This window comes from Procambarus clarkii, chromosome 25, assembly GCF_040958095.1.
Source record: "Procambarus clarkii isolate CNS0578487 chromosome 25, FALCON_Pclarkii_2.0, whole genome shotgun sequence".
NCBI classification, from domain to species: domain Eukaryota; kingdom Metazoa; phylum Arthropoda; class Malacostraca; order Decapoda; family Cambaridae; genus Procambarus; species Procambarus clarkii.
This window is the reverse complement of record NC_091174.1, coordinates 32,332,177-32,355,744: the sequence shown is the minus strand read 5'-3', so window position 1 is coordinate 32,355,744 and position 23,568 is coordinate 32,332,177. Positions and strand designations below refer to the sequence as shown.

At 41.3% G+C, this 23,568-nt stretch overlaps 1 protein-coding gene across 1 annotated transcript; it reads left to right on the top strand.

Annotated features, from left to right (window-relative positions):
* Positions 1-497: 497 nt before the first annotated feature.
* LOC138368504 (autotransporter adhesin BpaC-like) lies at positions 498-9,651 on the top strand. The gene is made up of 2 exons (XM_069331030.1): positions 498-644; positions 9,043-9,651. The coding sequence occupies exons 1-2, from the start codon at positions 498-500 to the stop codon at positions 9,649-9,651; spliced, it is 756 nt and encodes a 251-aa protein (XP_069187131.1).
* Positions 9,652-23,568: the final 13,917 nt, after the last annotated feature.

Below are 23,568 nucleotides of genomic sequence, written 5' to 3'. Positions count from 1 at the left end.
ACCTGCACGTGGCAACTGATCACTGACCTACACGTGGCAACTGATCACTGACCTACACGTAGCAACTGAACACTGACCTACACGTGGCAACTGATCACTGACCTACACGTGGCAACTGATCACTGACCTACATGTAGCAACTGAACACTGACCTGCACGTGGCAACTGATCACTGACCTACACGTGGCAACTGATCACTGACCTACACGTGGCAACTGAACACTGACCTGCACGTGGCAACTGATCACTGACCTACACGTGGCAACTGATCACTGACCTACACGTAGCAACTGAACACTGACCTGCACGTGGCAACTGATCACTGACCTACACGTGGCAACTGAACACTGACCTACACGTCGCAACTGATCACTGACCTACAAGAAGTAACTGACTAATAACCGTCACCTCACAACTGACCACTGACCTCTAAACAGCAAATAAACAATGTCCTACTTGTAGCCCCGGAGCACTGTGTATTATTCTACACGAACAAAATGAGCATTGATCAACATAAACAATTAAAGACTGACAAACACATAGCCACTGATAACCTATCAGTAACCACTGATAACCGAGCAGTAACCACTGACAACCGAGCAGTAACCACTGATAACCGAGCAGTAACCACTGATAACCGACCAGTAACCACTGATAACTAGCAGTAACCACTGATAACATAGCAGTAACCACTGATAACCGAGCAATAACTACTGATAACCTAGTAGTAACCACTGATAACTGAGCAGTAACCACTGATAACCGAGCAGTAACCACTGATAACCTAGCAGTAACCACTGATAACCTAGCAATAACCACTGATATTCTAGCAGTAACTACTGATAACCGAGCAGTTATCACTAATTACCAAGCAGTAACCTTTGATAATCTAGCAGTCACTAATTATACCCTAAAAATCACTGATATCCTTTCAGCAAGCACTGATAACCTTGCAGTAAGCAGTGATAACCTTGCAGTAAGCACTGATAACCTTGCAGTAAGCACTGATAACCTTGCAGTAAGCACTGATATATTCGTTTGCCTTGTTCGGGTAGAATGTAGACACAGTAGTCGCTTCTGTATATATTTATTGACTGAGATAGCAAGGTATATATCTGCCTAGCCGAGGTCCTTCTACTCTGAGTCTGTGAGGATGACTGAGGCTGCTGGGAGCATGCCTGATGCTCCTCTGTCTGGCATGACGTCAGAGGCCTACTCGCCTGTGATTGGTTACATTTCAACTGACAGAATTTGAGTATAACACCGCTCGGACACGCTACCAAGTCGACGTCCCTTGTCGACAAGCTCTGGCTAGCTATATAGTTACAATGATACTGAAAGGACCTCGGTAGCATACAATAATGGCTTACATGTGAAATTTGCATAATAAAACATTGAAAGAAGATCAGGTGTGCGTAATACAAACAACTCGGCATATATGCACCAAAAAAAATTCATCATAATAGGTGAAAATCATGGTAACAATTCTTTGATTAAACCAGAGTATTAAGAACATGTGTATGTCTACTGATCAGATATGAACAATACAACTCAAGGTATTGCCTAAACAAAATTATTAACATGTGTCAATGGCATATGCTTGAAAACCATACAAAATTAAACAATTATTACATTAATGGAACAAAGTTCTGACCTAACAACCACAATTGAATTTCAAGATAGATAATGATTTTTTTTTTTTTTTTTCTCTCTCTCTTTTTTTTTCTGAAATAATACAATATATTTACAAGACCAATGTACAATATATATAATGTGCAATATATTTACAAGCATATACAAGACCTGGATCAAGAAGACTAACATCTGCGTGATAGCAGTCAGGATTCACTGGCCTCAATGTGGTTGCTAGAACAATAATAACTCTTATGACAAGCACTGTAAAAATACAAATGGTAGTAGACTTAACAATGGCATCTAATTCATAACAAAATAAAGTTGAGAAAAACTATACATTATATATAATGGTAATAATAAGACACATGTGGTAGAAATACTGCAAATGAGTTTTTTTTTTTTTTCAAAACAAACAGAATAACTGCAGAGTGCATTCAATTATAAATTCTGCGGATATCTACACCTAGCTCATCCAGAGCACTATACAACTCTGGCTCTGACTGAAGGTCCGGAACAGATGAAACTTCATGCGACAAACTATCATCTTGAGAGATATCCTCGTTAACATCTAGCCAATGGACATGTGGTGAGTGCACGGTTGAAACGAGAGGTCTAGATCTAAGATTATAATTGCTAGTATGGGGTTGCTGAACATCAAGTGGTCTGTCAACCACAGAAGGTGGTGTCCGAGTAGGAGTATCTGTCTGGGTAAGTTCATTGTCATCTTCCTCATCAGTCTCGTCAACAGTCATTTTAGCTAACTTCATGTGGTCTAAATGTTCATTTATATACTCTCCTGTTAACAAGTTCTTAAGTCTGTATTTGTTACCTTTAATAAGCTCGATTACCTTATATGGACCCAAAAATTTCTTAGTTAACTTGTACATAGGACCAGACCTGTGTTGGTTAAGTATCATTACTACAGATCCAATAGTTATTTTACTGGGTTTAGCTCGTGCATTCCTTGCTAGAGTGAACTCGGCTGTTGCTTTGGACAGTTGTTCTCGTATTTTCTTGAATACTAGTTACATTTGTCTACGCTTCACTTGAACAAAATCATCTACGTTATATAAGGGAGTAGGAGGTACGTTAATCAATTCATTAGGGAGGATCTTATCTGTACCATAAAGAATAGCGTGAGGTGTGTCACCAGTAGAAACATTAATTGAAGAATTTATAGCACACTGAATTAAGGGTATAAAATCATCCCAATTGTTGTTATCAAAATTCAACGTGACTCTCAAGGCATCTAACACTTTCCTGTTAGTACGTTCAGCTAGTCCATTACTTGCCGGATGATAAGGCATAATGCTACATTTTTTGATGTTATATAAATCACACAAGCTAGTTAGAATACTATTACTGAATTCTGGTCCATTATCTGAAAGGATTACTTTAGGCATACTATATCTACAAATTATTTGGTCATGGAATGCGCTGGCTATGGTTTCTGCTGTTTTGTTCGGGATAGGAACTAGTTCGCAAAACCGTGAAAAATTATCGACCATTACAAGCAAATGTTTGTTCCCTTTCTCTGTTTCCGCAAAATTTGTCAATAAATCCATCGATATTCGTTCCCAAGGAGCTTTAGTTGCTGGGTACACCTGAATTGGATTAGGTCCTGAAACATGTCCCTTGTGCTGTAAACAAGTTAAACATCTGTCAACATAATGAGCAATCTCCTTAGCCATTTTTGGCCAAAAATATTTCAATCGACCTTGTTGGAGTGTACGATCCTTTCCTGGATGTGCACTTGCAGGAGCATCATGGATAATTTTTAACACAGTTGGTACCAAGACAGCTGGAACAACTAACTGACAACATTTCCTCGAGGCTGTCCCTAGCTTTACTACTCTACACAGTAAATTGTCCAACATAACTAGTTCTTTCAATGGTACTGGCGGTTTATGAATCGGGCGAGTGTCTTGCTTAGTCAAAAATTTAATGACGGGTGCCCATATGGGGTCTTGTCTCTGTTCTGTTTCTACTACTGTAGCATCTAATGCTGGGTAATTTAACTGAATCGCAGCTACGTGTCGAGAAAACGCATCGGCTACAACATTCTGCTTTCCTGGAATATATCCAAATGTGGGATTGAATTCTTGAATTGTGAGCAAATATCTAGCAAACTTTCCAACTGGATTCTTATTTTTGAACAAGGGAATTAATGGTTGGTGATCTGTAAGAACATGAACTGGGTAATTATAAATTGTATCCTTGAAATGTTTAAGTGCCCAAACAACTGCCAAGGCTTCTCGTTCTGTTGCACTATAATTTTTCTCTTCTTTAGATAAAGTACGGCTAGCATAAGCTATTGCGTGATCTCTGTGACCTTCTGTTTGAAGTAATGCAGCACCTAGACCTATGTCACTAGCATCTGTAACCAACGTAAAAGGTTTAGAAAAATCTGGGTACCTAAGGACAGGTGACGAAATCAAGGCTGCTTTGAGTTTTTTGAATGACTGATCCTGGGCCTCTCCCCAAACAAAGGGTTCATCTTTTCTTTGCAACTTGTAAAGCGGAGCGGCTATAATAGAGAATCCAGCAATAAATGAACGATAAAATCCTACAAGACCTGTGAACTGTCTTACGGCTTCTGCGGTACGAGGTGTTGGAAAATCACGGGCAGCAATAATTTTTGATTCATTCAATGTAATACCTGAAGGTGTAACTGTATGACCTAGGAAATTAATCTTTTGCTTTAAAAATGAACATTTTGCAAGCTTTATTTTTAAATTAGCTTCAGCGAGCTTTGCAAGTACCTTTTCAAGGTTCTGGAAATGAGTCTGAACATCTTGCGACATGATTATGAGATCATCAAGGTAAACTAGAAGCGTACTTCCTATCAATCTACGAAATAGATTTGTCATGAGCCGTGAAAAGGTTATTGGACTACTACGCAAACCAAACGGCATTCTTTTGAAATGAAAATGACCATTGGGAGTACTAAAGGCTGTCAATTGTTTACTTTCCTCATCAAGGGGGATTTGCCAGAATCCCTGCAACAAATCTAACGTTGAGAATACTTTGTTTCGACCAATACTTTGCAACAAATCATTTAGAACTGGAAGTGGGAAACGATCAGGTATTGTTACTCTGTTAAGCTTGCGATAATCGATTACAGGTCTCCAAGTCCCATCTCGCTTTGGTACAAGAATCAATGGAGCGTTCCATGGCGAATTACTCGATTCAATTACATCACTCTGTAACATTTCTTCTACAAGTCTATCTGCTTCTGCTCTCTGAGAATGGGGAAGACGGTAAGCTGGTACATAAATAGGCGTAGTTCCTTGTTCAAGGGGAATTTTATGTGTAATGAGAGGAGTGAGACCTAATTTTTCTCCTGGTAGAGCAACAACAGCTCTATTCTTGTTCAAAATTTTCAAAAGCTGAGCCACAGAGTCAGGAAAATCAGTAGGACTGAGGTGTTGCGCTTGCACCTCTGGCTGAGATCCCTGTTCTCCTGGTGTGAGTGTACAAACAGTATGATCCATGGAGACATCATCCACAACTCGCACCGGTAACGAGTAATAGGCAAAATCTACAACATGGGTACCAGACTGGAGATGGATATCGGCATTACTTGTGTTTGCGATAAAAAGTGTGACAGTACCATCCTGCACTGTGTGCCAGGAGGGTTCAACAAATGTACCATTCACTTTACATGTTTCACTTTCCGCAATCACATCCGACAATTCAGGCACTCCCTGAACCTTAACTCTTATTCTGGTGAGAGAATGAGGGTGTAGCACAGTGTCAGTAGCCATGGAACCACTGACTTCAGAGATGGAAGCTGCCAGGCGAGCGAGACAACGAGAATCCGTTAGGGCGTCCCCTTCCAGAAAGTCCCGATACTCATTCTCCTTAACAACTGCACAACTACTATGCTTCAATCGAGTGCCTGTTTTCTCGGGTATGCTACCACGACAATGATCTGACAAACCTACGCTTGCAAGGCGGGTGTCAACAAAATTAACATAATCTGATTGAAGATTGAACTCGTGGCCTTGTCGATAGATGCTACACAAGGGTATGACATGGTCTTTGATACTTATGTTCCAACGATGGGGAAACAATGCAATATTTTCATCAATCATGGTGTACAGACCTAAGAGAATGTCTCCAGGAAAATGAATAATGTCAACAACTAAACATGTTATAGACAATGTGACATCATTGAACTTGAGTGGGAGGTCAATTTCACCCTGAACTTTTACTTTATTTCCTGAAATACCACTTAGAAAAGGTATGTGTGACTGTTTTAAAATAGTAGGGTGCATACTTTCAATGTCTCTAAGAGCTGAGGGCTTGACAATATTAATTTTTGCACCTGAGTCAAGAATAACTTTTAAAACTCTACCATGTACAATGGCTGATACAAGGGGACCATCACTTGAGACTGGACAAGTTACTATTTTTGACTTATGTTGTCTGGGATATCTGTGTCTTGTTTGTGTCAAATTTACTGTGGATCCGTCAACATCTACAACTGGTCTAGAGTCAGTGTCCTCCTCTGTCAAGTGTCCAAATCTATTTTGGGTAGCTACTGAATACACAGGGAGGGCACTAGGATTGGCTAGCTTGAATTGGTTAGCGGATGGCCTTGGGGGTTTCCCGACGACATGGAGTGAACATTCTGAGCTCCAGCATTCTGTGACTGAGCATTATAATTTGAAGTTGCATTATAGCTGGGCTGGGAGTTGTAATTACGAGAGTTCTGATAATGTCTTGGACGCTGTGAGCCTCGCCAAGACTAACCATGGGAGTTACGAGGTGGAGATGTCCTTTGCCTAGCTCTACAATCCGCAGTGTGGTGACCAACTTGTTTATGGTACGTGCAATATGGAAGCCTAGAATGATTAGATTGATGAGGGGGCCGAGAGAATTGTCTAGGAGGTGATGATCTAGGGGCGGACCAACAGTCCCTTGCAAGGTGGTTACTCTTACCACAATGCCAACATGAGGGAGTGGATGGTTGTGGACTATGGCGTTTCGGCATTTTATGAGGCGGCGAATTTGACTGGGGGCTACGAGCATGGGTACGCTTCTGCGACCAAGAGTTTTGAGAATTTGTGGGAGGATGCTGAGAGCTTGTGACTACATTTACAGCATCAGAGGGTGGCAACAGTTGAGCACTTCGGGGAGCTAGTTTATCTGCGGCATTGTTAATAGCCTCAAATACTTCACCAATTTCATGTTTAACACCAAAATTTTGTTGCTCAACGATTGGTTTTGTATGCTCGGGGGCAAAATGCATTAAAGTATCAAATGCTATCATTTTGGCCATAGCCTCAGGGGACAGATTATTGTCTTTATCTAACCAAGTTGAATTATTCATAGCAGAAACTAAGGCATACAGATACTGATCGAGACGGCTAGTAAACGCATTAAACGATTCACCAGGCTGCATGGTGGCATTGGCAATTTTCTTGACTAACCTATATGGGTCAAGGTCTCCTTTATTAACAAAGCAACGGCGAAAGAAATCCTTAAATTCAGGCCAAGACTGGAGGCTAACAATGGCTTTCTCATCAACAACAAAACGTGCATCACCTTTGGTTGTGTCCACGGCTGACCGTGCAATTGCTAAGTATTCGGCATCAGTAGGCTTAGAAAAACGTGCAACTGTTTTCGCTTCAACCTTACTAAACCATGATTCTAATAAACGCGATTCCCCAGCAAAAAGAGGAATAGCCATTTCCTGAGCTGATCTCTGGCCATTGGGACGAGCAACTGTTCCCATTGATTCTGAAGGGGTTTCAACAGTGGTAGGCATTGTCACAGCCGTGGAAGTAATATTTGAACGCAGATTATAATTAAGTGCACCTGGCATCAGAAATAGTATACACAAAAATAAACACACAAAAAAATATCAACTTGGCTAAAGTAAAAAATGGCAGAAATAAAATTATTAAATTGGGCTAGGCAAGAAAATAATTAAGAACAAGCAATTCTAAACTAAATTTAGCAATCTTTCATTAAAAAAATGACTGGAATTAGATGTATGTAAATTAATTAAACCAGACTAAGCACAGCAATTGAGAATATAAAAACTGGAAGTGCAATTGCAAAATTTCATTAAAAAGATTCAACACAACAAGTGGCAATGCAAGAAATATGGATGTAGCACATAAACTGGACACAGGAATGTATATAACTGCTAGAAACAATTATTTCTTACTTCTCTCACCTTTGAATTCAGTAATGACACTAGTAACAATTAATGAATAATGGAATCATATGCAGGGAATATTGAAATGTCTCAGAGAAACTGTGGGCCTCTGGAGTACTAAACCGGCTCCAATATTTAACAAGTCACTGAAAGATTAATTCATAAGATATTTTGGATATATTTACGTTAAACCTCATTAAATCATAGCACACGATATCTTAGCTCATATTTACTTAACTCAGGGCTGCAGGATTTGCAATATAACAGTGGCCAAAACGAAAAACGGTGACCAGACGTGTGAAGAGGACCATGTGAGGGCTTGTTTACAAACTGGTGCGATGGCAGCGCTCCTGGCGGCGATGGCGCGAAACTCAGGGACCCCACACTGTTGATGCTGGAAGTGCGAAGATAAATTCTGACGACGACGATATTACGACGATGTCGGTGGAGAAACACGATTGGGAGGCAGGAGTTCACACAAAATGATGTAGCAGGGGCTGGTGGCGAGGTGTGAGCTGGAGAGGGAGGCGAGGTGTGAGCCTGGGGAGGCGACACTAGTCAAACAATTGCAGTCCACCAAATATTCTCAAGGAACAATACAGTACATACGATGGTCAGTTGATAGTTGCGACGATGATTGACCACGATTTCAGTAGCTTGAACACTCACAAAGCTTAGATACTGTCAGCTTGGGTGGCGGTGGTGGTGGTGGGTGCACTAGGTGGTTCCCACGTGGTGGCGCGAGGTTAAAAAAAATGGCTGGCGCGGGAAGCTTCCTTCCTCCTCACTGATGAATGAGCGTTCTCACAGGAAAATATTGACCCTTACTTCTGAACGTTGGCCTGGAGTAGTGGTTGATGGCAGGACCCCGGTCTGGCACAATATTTGATGCGTGGGTGGCAGGATGGCGGCTTATGGCGGTGGCGGTGGCGGTGGCGGCGGCTGGAACACGAGGCGATGCTGGGTACTTGAACTTTTGTTTCCAGAAAAAATTTCTGGGTCCCACTGCTGCTACCAGTATTCGTTTGCCTTGTTCGGGTAGAATGTAGACACAGTAGTCGCTTCTGTATATATTTATTGACTGAGATAGCAAGGTATATATCTGCCTAGCCGAGGTCCTTCTACTCTGAGTCTGTGAGGATGACTGAGGCTGCTGGGAGCATGCCTGATGCTCCTCTGTCTGGCATGACGTCAGAGGCCTACTCGCCTGTGATTGGTTACATTTCAACTGACAGAATTTGAGTATAACAGATAACCTTGCAGCAAGCACTGATAACCTTGCAGTAAGCACTGACAACTTTGCAGTAAGCACTGATAACCTTTCAGCAAGCACTGATAACCTTGCAGTAAGCACTGATAACCTTGCAGTAAGCACTGATAACCTTGCAGTAAGCACTGATAACCATGCAGTAAGCACTGATAACCTGGCAGCAAGCACTGATAACCTTGCAGTAAGCACTGACAACTTTGCAGTAAGCACTGATAACCTTGCAGTAAGCACTGATAACCTTGCCGCAAGCACTGATAACCTTGCAGTAAGCACTGATAACCTTGCAGTAAGCACTGATAACCTTGCAGTAAGCACTGACAACTTTGCAGTAAGCACTGATAACCTTGTAGTAAGCACTGATAACCTTGCAGTAAGCACTGATAACCTTACAGTAACGACTGATAACCTTGCAGTAAGCACTGACAACCTTGCAGTAAGCACTGATAACCTTGCAGTAAGCACTGATAACCTTACAGTAACGACTGATAACCTTGCAGTAACCAGTGATAGTAGAAGGCATCCTGCAATCTTGGGAGACTATGGAGTTGCGCTCTGGTTGTCGAGGCTGGAGTAACTTCCCCAGGGTGCAAAGCCTGGGTAGGTCGATATGGAGGAGAAGCTGTTACCCCATGCAGCAGGTGCCCTTTCTCTACGGTGCTGGAATTTTCCAATGAAAAGGCAAACGCGAATACTTTTGGTTCCAGCACCATTGCAGGAGCTGCCTGTACGAGGTTTTCTGTTTTCTTTAGCAGATAAAACATTCATTCAAATATTACTGATTTGAAATTAAATTCCTATGAATACCATCACATGTTGGTCTCTCAAGGCTTGACAATGTTGATATGCTTGCAAAAACAGCCTGGTACCTCCTGATTATCATGCTTTAATTGACTTCCAGCAACCTATTGATCATCCTGGTATATTATATATTATGTATATGATTAATACACAATAGAGGTATTTATTGTTACGGGACATTACGTTCTTTAAAAAAAAAATGCAACCCATTTTGAATTTACAGTATGTTTGAAATACTATTATCATTATTACCTTTTTTCCTTCCTCGTTTTCGTTTAGGATAACGTTGATTTCTTCAGGGATCTTGTAAATATAGTAAACAAATATTTTTGCCATTAGTTCTCATTTTGTATTAATTTTCTATGCCCAGTGAGTATGAGATGATGGAGAAGTGTTAGTGGATTTTTTAGATAGTGTGTCTGTAAACGATATGCCATTAATGTATATATGCTACTTTTCATATATTCAAGAGGTCACCTGGAGGTCATCACCAAGAGGTCATCCCACAATAAACATGTTTGTTTATTGTGGGATGGTTAGAGAAGTAGTTGATTCTTCCACAGAAAAAACATATGCCATTGAGGAAAGTCTGATAATGTACAACATGCATTATAATTTTGACGGGAAGTAGGATCGTAGATGAGTTGGCCTTGTTGTATAAAGAAATTATAATTTTGAGGTACAATATGAACCAAAACATTTTCATTATAATTATTGTTATTAATCTTATAGACAACCATAGATTATGGTATGAGTGGTGAAGATTCTCCTTTTATTGTCTATTTCTTATGGTTTATTATCAGTTTTTTACTTATTTCAGTTTGATTAGGTGAAAAATATATAAATAAATTAAACCAAATAATAATACTAAGAATAGTTAGAGTAACAAAATATAAAATATCATAGATACACTTTTTTTAATTAAACAACATTTATTCTAGTGACTATTCCGTGCGATGGTAAATCTGGGGTGGTAAGACATTTGATAAATAAATGATAAAAAATATTGTGGGCATTATTAGTATTACATGATCATATGTCTAATAATACAATTTGAGCTTCTCACAGAGTAAACTGTAATCTCTCTTTATTTTCACCATTCTCTCTCTCTCGTATGTGGGACAATTGTCTTCACTCATAGCACATCTCATACTTTCAGTATCCCATTGCTGTGTACTGGGTGGACTAATAATACTGACGCGTTCCAGCGAAGTTTGAATCATAATTGTCGAAAAATGCTCAATACTATCTTTTATTTTCGATTAATTTTCTTGAAAAAGTTGTTCAAATATTTTAAATCATTTTTCATCTTGTTTTTGTAATTTTTTAAAACTTCGTGGGATTCCCCAATATCGACCGTGAAGAGGTGAGGTTAGATGACCTTAACACTGGAAGTGTTAACACTCATATTTCAAATATAAAAATAATAAGATTAAATAAGCCAATGCCAGCTTGTCAACTGCTGATATGTTGAAATATGAATAGAAGAATTAAACTCTCATTCTCTTTTTTTATAATTATATATAAACTGAACATACATACACACACACACACACACACACACACACACACACACACACACACACACACACACACACACACACACACACACACACACACACACACACACACACACACACAGGGAAGAAGCGCAGGGCGAGAGGGCAAAACCAGGAAACCACAGCTCCCAACACATCACCTCCAGAGGCGAGGGGGGAACCCACAACCAGCTACCCAGTAACACCAGCGGGGAGGGCAACCCCACCACCCTCCTCTGCATAGGAAACCCCCCTTTTCTTCCTGTCCTCCCGCCCCTTTCACCCCACTGTTGATATGCTTGCTAAGACAGCCTGCAGAAAACCAGTGGTAGAAATTGATATGGGTGTTTAGGGTGTTGAGTGGGTGTTTGGGTGGGTGTTTCATATGGGTGTTTCATTAGCAGTGACAAAGAGAATACTTAAACAAATATCTAATGAAAATCTCACCGACCTAACAAATTCACAAAGACCTGAAAGTTGTAGCATTAAATATTATGATAGATATCGTGAGGAGATATTCACATATGGGACTAATAGAACAAGAACCCGGCAATGTGATGTTATAGTGGCCAGAATACGCCTGGGATATAGACGTATCTGGCAGCTTTCTCAAAACCCAAATGTCGAGTACACAATGTGTCAACTTTGTGAAAGAGAAAACATGCACTCTCTTGAACGTTATATTGTAGAATGTCCCATACTGACTGACTTTCGCCCTCCTGGGCTAAAGTATGCTGAACTCTGTAATTACTATATGAGTACTGGAACACTTGATATTGGACTTGTATCCAAGATTGACCATGTAATATATCATTTATTCAATGTTATATTCAATATATCATTCAATGTTATATGATGTAACTATATAACCTGAGCTTGTAAAAGCACCTTCATCACCTTCAGTGATTAAGTGCTTAACTGCACACTAGTTTCTTTATCAGCTATCTCACCCTGTCAGAGTAAATGAGACAGATGTATGTGAATGCATGTGTGTGTATATATGTATGTATATGTATGGGTATAAAGTATATATGGAAGCTGATCAGAATTACATTTCACCTTTGTGAATGTACATTAATGACACTATGTAAAAGACACATAAATCACTTTATGTAGGGCATACGTAAATCTGTGTATCTATGTATTTATGTATGTAGGTTAGCTTAGCATTTTAAAAGCACCGAATCACCTTCTGTGGTCGAGTGTTCAATAAACCCTTGAACTCTATGTTTAACATTTCTCTAACCCTGTCCATGGAGGACAGAAGAAAATTTATATATGCTGGTTAGCATTGTAAATGTGTGGCCACGTCTGTGGTAGAAAATAATAATAATAAAAAAAAAAATAATAATAAAAAAAAAAAACCATACCCTCCCTGTCCCTTGAAGAAGCCATAAACAGTATGCCTATGCACTCTGCACCAGGCCCGGATTCTTGGAACTCCATATTCATCAAGAACTGTAAAAAAACACTATCGCAGGCCCTTCACATTCTGTGGAGACAAAGCCTAGATACTGGCGTTATCCCTGACATACTAAAAACAGCAGAGATAGCACCACTCCATAAAGGAGGAAATAAGGCAGAGGCAAAAAATTACAGACCGATAGCACTAACATCGCACATCATAAAATTTTTTGAGAGAGTGCTAAGAAGCAAGATCACATAATACATGGAATCACAGCATCTCCATAACCCTGGACAACATGGTTTCAGAACAGGGCGCTCTTGCCTGTCGCAGTTGCTGGACCACTATGATATGGCATTAGATGCTATGGAAGACAAACAAAAAGCTGATGTAATTTACAAAGATTTCGCAAAAGCTTTTGATAAATGTGACATGGTGTTATTGCACACAAAATGCGTTCAAAAGGAATTACCGGGAAAATAGGCAGATGGATCTACAATTTCCTGACTAACAGAACCCAATGTGTAATAGTCAACAAAATAAAATCCAGCCCATCAACCGTGAAGAGCTCAGTCCCCCAGGGTACTGTGCTTGCTCCAGTACTTTTTCTCATCCTCATATCGAACATAGACCAGAACACAACCTATAGCACTGTATCATCCTTTGCAGATGACACTAGGATTTTCATGAGAGTTGGCAACATAGAGGACACGGCAAACCTCCAATTAGATGTAGATCAGGTCTCTCTATGAGCTACAGAAAATAATATGGTGTTTAACGAGGATAAGTTCCAGCACATGCGCTACGGAAAAATTGAAAATATAAAAACAGAAACCACGTACAAAACCCAGGCAAATCATAACATAGAAGAGAAAAGGCAATGTAAAGGATCTGGGTGTACTCATGTCGGAAGACCTTACCTTTAAAGAACACAATAAAGTAGCCGTCACAACTGCAAGAAAAATGACAGGTTGGATAACAAGAACTTTTCACACTAGAGATGCTATACCGATGATGATACTTTTCAAAACGCTTGTGCTCTCTAGAGTGGAGTACTGCTGCACAATGACAGCCCCTTTCAAAGCTGGAGAAATTGCTGACCTGGAGAGCGTGCAGAGATCCTTTACTGCTAGAATCCACTCAGTAAAACACCTAAACTATTGGGACCGACTAAAGAGCCTAAATCTGTACTCCCTTGAGCGCAGGCGGGAGAGATACATAATAATTTACACGTGGAAAATATTGAAGGGGCTGGTCCCAAACCTGCACACAGAAATAACATCACACGAGATCAGAAGACAAGGCAGGATGTGCAGAATACCCCCGTTGAAAAGCAGAGGTGCAACAGGTACTCTGAGAGAGAACTCTATCGGCATCAGAGGCCCGAGACTGTTCAATACGCTTCCACTACACATAAGGGGCATAACTTGCCGACCCCTCACAGTGTTCAAGAGAGAACTGGATAAGCACCTTCAAAGGATACCTGATCAACCAGGCTGTGACTCATACGTCAGGCTGCGAGCAGCCGCATCTAACAGCCTGGTTCATCAGTCAAGCAACAAGGAGGCCTGGTCGACGACCGGGCCGCAGGGACACTAAGCCCCGGAAGCACCTCAAGGTAACCTCAAGGTAACCCCCTTCACTTGACCCCGCACCCCTCATCCCAGTATCCTCTGCAACCCTGGTATCCACCTCACAAATCCTCACACCCATGGCACTGCTTCCTCCACCAGCAGAACACTCACCAAGGAGGAGATTTGAGAAGGGACAGAAGAAAGTGAACCTCAAGGCAATGTACACTAACATAGATGGAATTACAAATAAAGCAAATGAACTTGGAGAATGGGTACTAGAGGAAAACCCAGACATAATAGCTCTCACAGAAACAAAGCTGACGAAAACAATAACAAATGCAGTGTTCCCACAGTACTATTATGTTATGAGGAAAGAGAAAGAAGGAAGAGGTGATGGTGGTGTAGCCCTGCTGGTAAGAAAAGGCTGGGATTTTGAGGAGTTGGTTGTTCAGGGATGTGAAGGTTTTAGTGATTACATAATAGGAACAATAACAACTGGAGGGCAAAAAATTATAGTTGTAGTCATATATAATCCACCACCAAATGACAGAAGACCCAGACAGGAATACGATAGAAACAATATGGCCACCATTAACATAATAGCAGCTTTTGTTGCTAGCAGGAATGGATCTGGACTACTAATCATGGGAGATTTCAACCATGGGAAGATAGATTGGGAGAATTGAGACCCGCATGGAGGACCAGAAACATGGAGAGCTAAGCTGTTGGACGTGCCAACAAGAAACTTTCTAAGCCAGCACATCAAGGATCCAACAAGAATGAGAGGAGAGGATGAATCAGCAATGCTTGATTTGATATTTACCCTAAATGAGTGGGATATTAGGGAAGTCAAGATGGAAGCACCCTTGGGAATGAGTGATCACAGTGTATTGAACTTTGAGTTCCTGGTAGAGCTAGGAATTATTCCCCCCCCCCCTAAAAAGAACTAGGAAACAAAAGGCTGGCATACCGAAAGAGAAATTATGAGGAGATGAGAAGCTTCCTAAGGGAAATACCTTGGGACACAGACCTTAGAGCTAAGTCTGTACAAGATATGATGGACTATGTCACCCAAAAGTGTCAGGAGGCAGTAAGCAGATACATCCCGACCCAAAAGGAAAAATCCGAGAAGCAAAAGAAGAATCCATGGTATAATAGGGCATGTATAGAAGCAAACAAACTGAACAAAAGGGTGTGGAAAGCACACAACGGAACTTCCGGAATAACAGAACACCAGAAAGCAGAGAGAGATACCAGAGAACCAGGAATGAGTATGTCAGGGTGAGAAGAGAAGCAGAGAAATGTTTTGAAAATGGTTTAGCAAACAAAGCCAGGGCCGAACCAAAGCTACTCCACAGTCACATCAGAAGGAAAACAACAGTGAAAGAACAGGTAGTGAAACTTAGAACAGGCGAGGACAGGTATACAGAGAATGACAAAGAGGTGTGTGATGAACTCAACAAGAGGTTCCAAGAGGTCTTCACAACAGAACAAGGTGAGGTCACAGTGCTAGGAAAAAGGGAAGTAAACCAGGTGGCCTTGGAAGAGTTCGAAATTACGAGAGAGGAGGTCAAGAGACACTTGCTGGACCTGAATGTTAGAAAGGCTGTTGGTCCAGACGGGATCTCGCCACGGGTACTGAAAGAGTGTACAAAGGCACTTTGCTTGCCACTCTCCATAGTGCATAGTAAGTCACTGGAGATGGGAGACCTACCAGAAATATGGAAGAGGGCGAATGTGGTCCCAATATACAAAAAGGGCGACAGGCAAGAGGCACTGAACTACAGGCCAGTGTCCTTGACTTGTATACCATGCAAGGTGATGGAGAAGATCGTGAGAAAAAACTTGGTAACATATTTGGAGAGAAGGGACTTCGTGACAAATCGCAAACATGGGTTCAGGGAGGGTAAATCTTGCCTGACTGGCTTAATAGAATTCTACGACCAGGTGACACAGAATAAGCAAGAATGAGAGGACTGCCCGGACTGCATTTTATTGGATTGTCGGAAAGCCTTTGACACAGTACCACATAAGAGGATGGTACATAAGCTGGAGAGACAGGCAGGTGTAGCTGGTAAGGTGCTCCAGTGGATAATGGAGTACCTAAGCAATAGGAAGCAGAGAGTTACGGTGAAGGGTGAGACCTCCGACTGGCGAGAAGTCACCAGTGGAGTCCTACAGGGCTCTGTACTCGGTCCTATCTTGTTTCTGATATATGTAAATGATCTCCCGGAGGTTATCGATTCATTTCTCTCAATGTTTGTGGACGATGCCAAAAATATGAGAAGGATTAAAACAGAAGAATTTTTTTAGTGTCAGAATGGTTGACAAATGGAATGCATTAGGAAGTGATGTGATGGAGGCTGACTCCATACACAGTTTCAAGTGTAGATATGACACTTGATTCCTGAGCCCAATAGGCTCAGGAATCTGTACGCCTGTTGATTGACAGTTGAAAGGCAGGACCAAAGAGCCAGAGCTCAACCCCCGCAAAGACAACTAGGTGAGTACACACACACACACACACACACACACACACACACACACACACATATATATATATATATATATATATATATATATATATATATATATATATATATATATATATATATATATATATATATATATATATATATGCATATATATATATATATATATATATATATATATATATATATATATATATATATATATATATATATATATATATATATATGTATATATGTATATATATATATATATATATATATATATATATATATATATATATATATATGTGTGTGTGTGTGTGTGTGTGTGTGTGTGTGTGTACTCACCTAGTTGTCTAGGTGAGTACACACACACACACACCAAACCTAACTTTTTCGGCTACCTAACCAAACCTAACCTATAAAGATAGATTAGGTTAGGTAAGGTAGGGTTGGTTAGGTAAGGTCATATATCTACGTTTATTTTAACTCCAATAAAAAAAATTTACCTCATACATAATGAAATGGGTAGCGTTATCATTTCATAAGAAAAAAAAATTGAGAAAATATAATAATTCAGGAAAACTTGGCTTATTAGGCAAATCGGGCCTTGCATAGTAGGCCGAGAAGTGCATTCTGGCTACTAGGTACGACATATGTCTATATATATATATATATATATATATATATATATATATATATATATATATATATATATATATATATATATATATATATATATATATATATATATATATATATATATATATATAACTGAAAACTCACACCCCAGAAGTGACTCGAACCCATACTCCCAGGAGCAACGCAACTGGTATGTACAAGACGCCTTAATCCACTTGACCATCACGACCGGACAAAATGAGGTGATAGCCGAGGCTATTTGAACCACCCCACCGCCGGCACTCGGATAGTAATCTTGGGCATAGCATTTTACCAAATCACCTCATTCTTTGGGGCACACGTGAGGAACACAAATGCGAACAAGCCTGAATGGTCCCCAGGACAATATGCAACTGAAAACTCACACCCCAGAAGTGACTCGAACCCATACTCCCAGGAGCAACGCAACTGGTATGTACAAGACGCCTTAATCCACTTGACCATCACGACCGGACAAAATGAGGTGATAGCCGAGGCTATTTGAACCACCCCACCGCCGGCACTCGGATAGTAATCTTGGGCATAGCATTTTACCAAATCACCTCATTCTTTGGGGCACACGTGAGGAACACAAATGCGAACAAGCCTGAATGGTCCCCAGGACAATATGCAACTGAAAACTCACACCCCAGAAGTGACTCGAACCCATACTCCCAGGAGCAACGCAACTGGTATGTACAAGACGCCTTAATCCACTTGACCATCACGACCGGACAAAATGAGGTGATAGCCGAGGCTATTTGAACCACCCCACCGCCGGCACTCGGATAGTAATCTTGGGCATAGCATTTTACCAAATCACCTCATTCTTTGGGGCACACGTGAGGAACACAAATGCGAACAAGCCTGAATGGTCCCCAGGACAATATGCAACTGAAAACTCACACCCCAGAAGTGACTCGAACCCATACTCCCAGGAGCAACGCAACTGGTATGTACAAGACGCCTTAATCCACTTGACCATCACGACCGGACAAAATGAGGTGATAGCCGAGGCTATTTGAACCACCCCACCGCCGGCACTCGGATAGTAATCTTGGGCATAGCATTTTACCAAATCACCTCATTCTTTGGGGCACACGTGAGGAACACAAATGCGAACAAGCCTGAATGGTCCCCAGGACAATATGCAACTGAAAACTCACACCCCAGAAGTGACTCGAACCCATACTCCCAGGAGCAACGCAACTGGTATGTACAAGACGCCTTAATCCACTTGACCATCACGACCGGACAAAATGAGGTGATAGCCGAGGCTATTTGAACCACCCCACCGCCGGCACTCGGATAGTAATCTTGGGCATAGCATTTTACCAAATCACCTCATTCTTTGGGGCACACGTGAGGAACACAAATGCGAACAAGCCTGAATGGTCCCCAGGACAATATGCAACTGAAAACTCACACCCCAGAAGTGACTCGAACCCATACTCCCAGGAGCAACGCAACTGGTATGTACAAGACGCCTTAATCCACTTGACCATCACGACCGGACAAAATGAGGTGATAGCCGAGGCTATTTGAACCACCCCACCGCCGGCACTCGGATAGTAATCTTGGGCATAGCATTTTACCAAATCACCTCATTCTTTGGGGCACACGTGAGGAACACAAATGCGAACAAGCCTGAATGGTCCCCAGGACAATATGCAACTGAAAACTCACACCCCAGAAGTGACTCGAACCCATACTCCCAGGAGCAACGCAACTGGTATGTACAAGACGCCTTAATCCACTTGACCATCACGACCGGACAAAATGAGGTGATAGCCGAGGCTATTTGAACCACCCCACCGCCGGCACTCGGATAGTAATCTTGGGCATAGCATTTTACCAAATCACCTCATTCTTTGGGGCACACGTGAGGAACACAAATGCGAACAAGCCTGAATGGTCCCCAGGACAATATGCAACTGAAAACTCACACCCCAGAAGTGACTCGAACCCATACTCCCAGGAGCAACGCAACTGGTATGTACAAGACGCCTTAATCCACTTGACCATCACGACCGGACAAAATGAGGTGATAGCCGAGGCTATTTGAACCACCCCACCGCCGGCACTCGGATAGTAATCTTGGGCATAGCATTTTACCAAATCACCTCATTCTTTGGGGCACACGTGAGGAACACAAATGCGAACAAGCCTGAATGGTCCCCAGGACAATATGCAACTGAAAACTCACACCCCAGAAGTGACTCGAACCCATACTCCCAGGAGCAACGCAACTGGTATGTACAAGACGCCTTAATCCACTTGACCATCACGACCGGACAAAATGAGGTGATAGCCGAGGCTATTTGAACCACCCCACCGCCGGCACTCGGATAGTAATCTTGGGCATAGCATTTTACCAAATCACCTCATTCTTTGGGGCACACGTGAGGAACACAAATGCGAACAAGCCTGAATGGTCCCCAGGACAATATGCAACTGAAAACTCACACCCCAGAAGTGACTCGAACCCATACTCCCAGGAGCAACGCAACTGGTATGTACAAGACGCCTTAATCCACTTGACCATCACGACCGGACAAAATGAGGTGATAGCCGAGGCTATTTGAACCACCCCACCGCCGGCACTCGGATAGTAATCTTGGGCATAGCATTTTACCAAATCACCTCATTCTTTGGGGCACACGTGAGGAACACAAATGCGAACAAGCCTGAATGGTCCCCAGGACAATATGCAACTGAAAACTCACACCCCAGAAGTGACTCGAACCCATACTCCCAGGAGCAACGCAACTGGTATGTACAAGACGCCTTAATCCACTTGACCATCACGACCGGACAAAATGAGGTGATAGCCGAGGCTATTTGAACCACCCCACCGCCGGCACTCGGATAGTAATCTTGGGCATAGCATTTTACCAAATCACCTCATTCTTTGGGGCACACGTGAGGAACACAAATGCGAACAAGCCTGAATGGTCCCCAGGACAATATGCAACTGAAAACTCACACCCCAGAAGTGACTCGAACCCATACTCCCAGGAGCAACGCAACTGGTATGTACAAGACGCCTTAATCCACTTGACCATCACGACCGGACAAAATGAGGTGATAGCCGAGGCTATTTGAACCACCCCACCGCCGGCACTCGGATAGTAATCTTGGGCATAGCATTTTACCAAATCACCTCATTCTTTGGGGCACACGTGAGGAACACAAATGCGAACAAGCCTGAATGGTCCCCAGGACAATATGCAACTGAAAACTCACACCCCAGAAGTGACTCGAACCCATACTCCCAGGAGCAACGCAACTGGTATGTACAAGACGCCTTAATCCACTTGACCATCACGACCGGACAAAATGAGGTGATAGCCGAGGCTATTTGAACCACCCCACCGCCGGCACTCGGATAGTAATCTTGGGCATAGCATTTTACCAAATCACCTCATTCTTTGGGGCACACGTGAGGAACACAAATGCGAACAAGCCTGAATGGTCCCCAGGACAATATGCAACTGAAAACTCACACCCCAGAAGTGACTCGAACCCATACTCCCAGGAGCAACGCAACTGGTATGTACAAGACGCCTTAATCCACTTGACCATCACGACCGGACAAAATGAGGTGATAGCCGAGGCTATTTGAACCACCCCACCGCCGGCACTCGGATAGTAATCTTGGGCATAGCATTTTACCAAATCACCTCATTCTTTGGGGCACACGTGAGGAACACAAATGCGAACAAGCCTGAATGGTCCCCAGGACAATATGCAACTGAAAACTCACACCCCAGAAGTGACTCGAACCCATACTCCCAGGAGCAACGCAACTGGTATGTACAAGATGCCTTAATCCACTTGACCATCACGACCGGACAAAATGAGGTGATAGCCGAGGCTATTTGAACCACCCCACCGCCGGCACTCGGATAGTAATCTTGGGCATAGCATTTTACCAAATCACCTCATTCTTTGGGGCACACGTGAGGAACAACAAATGTGTTGCCCCAAAGCTGTTTAAATGATAGCATAGTAAAACTCTGTTTAGTGTTTGCAGGATATAGTTGTGTGTGTGTGTGTAAAGTAAGGTCTTTGAAAATGTAATAAGTTATTATGAAACGCGTTCAAGTGTCGCATCAGAGTAGAAATAAAACTGAATTTTGGAGAACTGATTTTTCAATTACCATCGATAGCAAAAAGAAACATAAGAAATATGAGAAAATTCCTGTTAGAATTATTAATCTTACTTTTTCGGTCATATTTAATAACATATATATATATATATATATATATATATATATATATATATATATATATATATATATATATATATATATATATATATATATATATATATACATATATATATATATACATATATATATATACATATATATGTATATATATATATATATATATATATATATATATATATATATATATATATATATATATAAATATATATATATATATATATATATATATATATATATATATATATATATATATATATATATATATATATATATATATATATATATATACAAGTAGTACCCGGCAACGCGTTGCTGTGGCTCAGCTCAGTGGTTGCTGAGCCACAGTATCCTTCCCTGTCCCCCAATTGTCCACACCATTCCTCCCCCTCACCCATCTCCTCGGCCTTCCAAATATTCCCCACTCCATTGTTCCCTCATCCTCCCTACCATTCTCCACTCGAAAATATTCTCTTCCTTTCCACCATGCCACACTCTCCTGTCCCTTTGTCCTCCCCACCATAATCCATTCCCCATCCCCTCGTCCACACCATCCCAAACTCCCCCCGTCCCCTCGTCCTTCCCCACCATCTCTCACTTCCGTCCCCTGGTCATCCCCAATATTCCCCACTCCCTCGTCCGATGCCTTCCCAAATGGTCTGATGTTCCCATCAGAAAATTGGGATAAAGCAGTTTAAAAATGAAATGAAAATATGAAAATATAAAAAAATAAACTATTCTCACGAAATGCATGGTATGGTAAACAACACAGTTCAATTCCAATGCAATTCACACAAAATAATTTAATCAAAATTAAAATAAATCAAAATCTATGAAAATTCAAATTATCAATGCAGTCAGAAACATTGAAATGGAATTGTAACATATTAAGTATAGCATATGTGTTGTTCTTACATGCAACAGATGGCGCTGTTTAAAAAAAAAAACATAGTTTTACCCTCCACAGGTGTGGCATCTATACTTATACTTACGAAATGAACGGTATGCTAAACTACACACCTCAATTCCATCAAAATGTCACACAAAATGATTAAATAAAAAATAAAATAAATAGAAATCTTTGAAAATAAAATGTAATAATGCAATTGGAAACACTGAAATGGAATTCGTGACATATATAGTATAGCATGCATGTTGCTATTATGTGCATCAGATGGCACTGTTTTGAAAAAACGCATGTTTTTACCTGCCACAGGGATGGCATCTATATAGTAGGTATAAAAAAAGACGCGCCTACTCAAATGCAATGTTGTGTCAAAATTTCAGAGCATTCGGTGAAGATCTTTCAGAGATTACGGCGTATGTTGCTCTTACATCAAACAGATGGCGCTGTTTTTCAAAAAAGCATGTTTTCTCCTGTCACAGGTGAGGCAGGTATAAAGTAGATATATTAGAAGATGCGCCTATTCGAATGCACCGTTGTGTCAAAATTTCAAATCAATCGGTAAAGAGGTTTCGAAGATTTCCCTCACATGAAAAACACAGTTTTTCAGATAAAGCATGCTTTTTTTTTTACCGTCACAGACGTGACAAGTATATAGTATGTATATAAAAACCTGCTCGGATACGAATGGAACGTTGTGTGAAAATTTCAAAGCAATCGGTGAAGAACTTTCAGAGATTAGCGGTTATGCACAAATGAACATTTCCATTTTTATTTATACACTAGCTGTACCCAGCCACGCGTTGCTGTGGCTCAGCAACGCATGTGTGTTGCTGAGCAACAGCAACCTTCCCCTGTTGTGCCAGTCCTCCCCACCATTCCTCTTTCCCCCATCCCCTCATCCTCCCA

Coding starts and splice junctions, on each gene's coding strand:
- LOC138368504 (XM_069331030.1), top strand. CDS start 498: ATGAGCATTGATCAACATAAACAATTAAAGACTGACAAACACATAGCC. Junction 645..9,042: donor TAACCACTGATAACCGACCA/GTAACCACTGAT, acceptor TTCAACTGACAG/AATTTGAGTATAACAGATAA.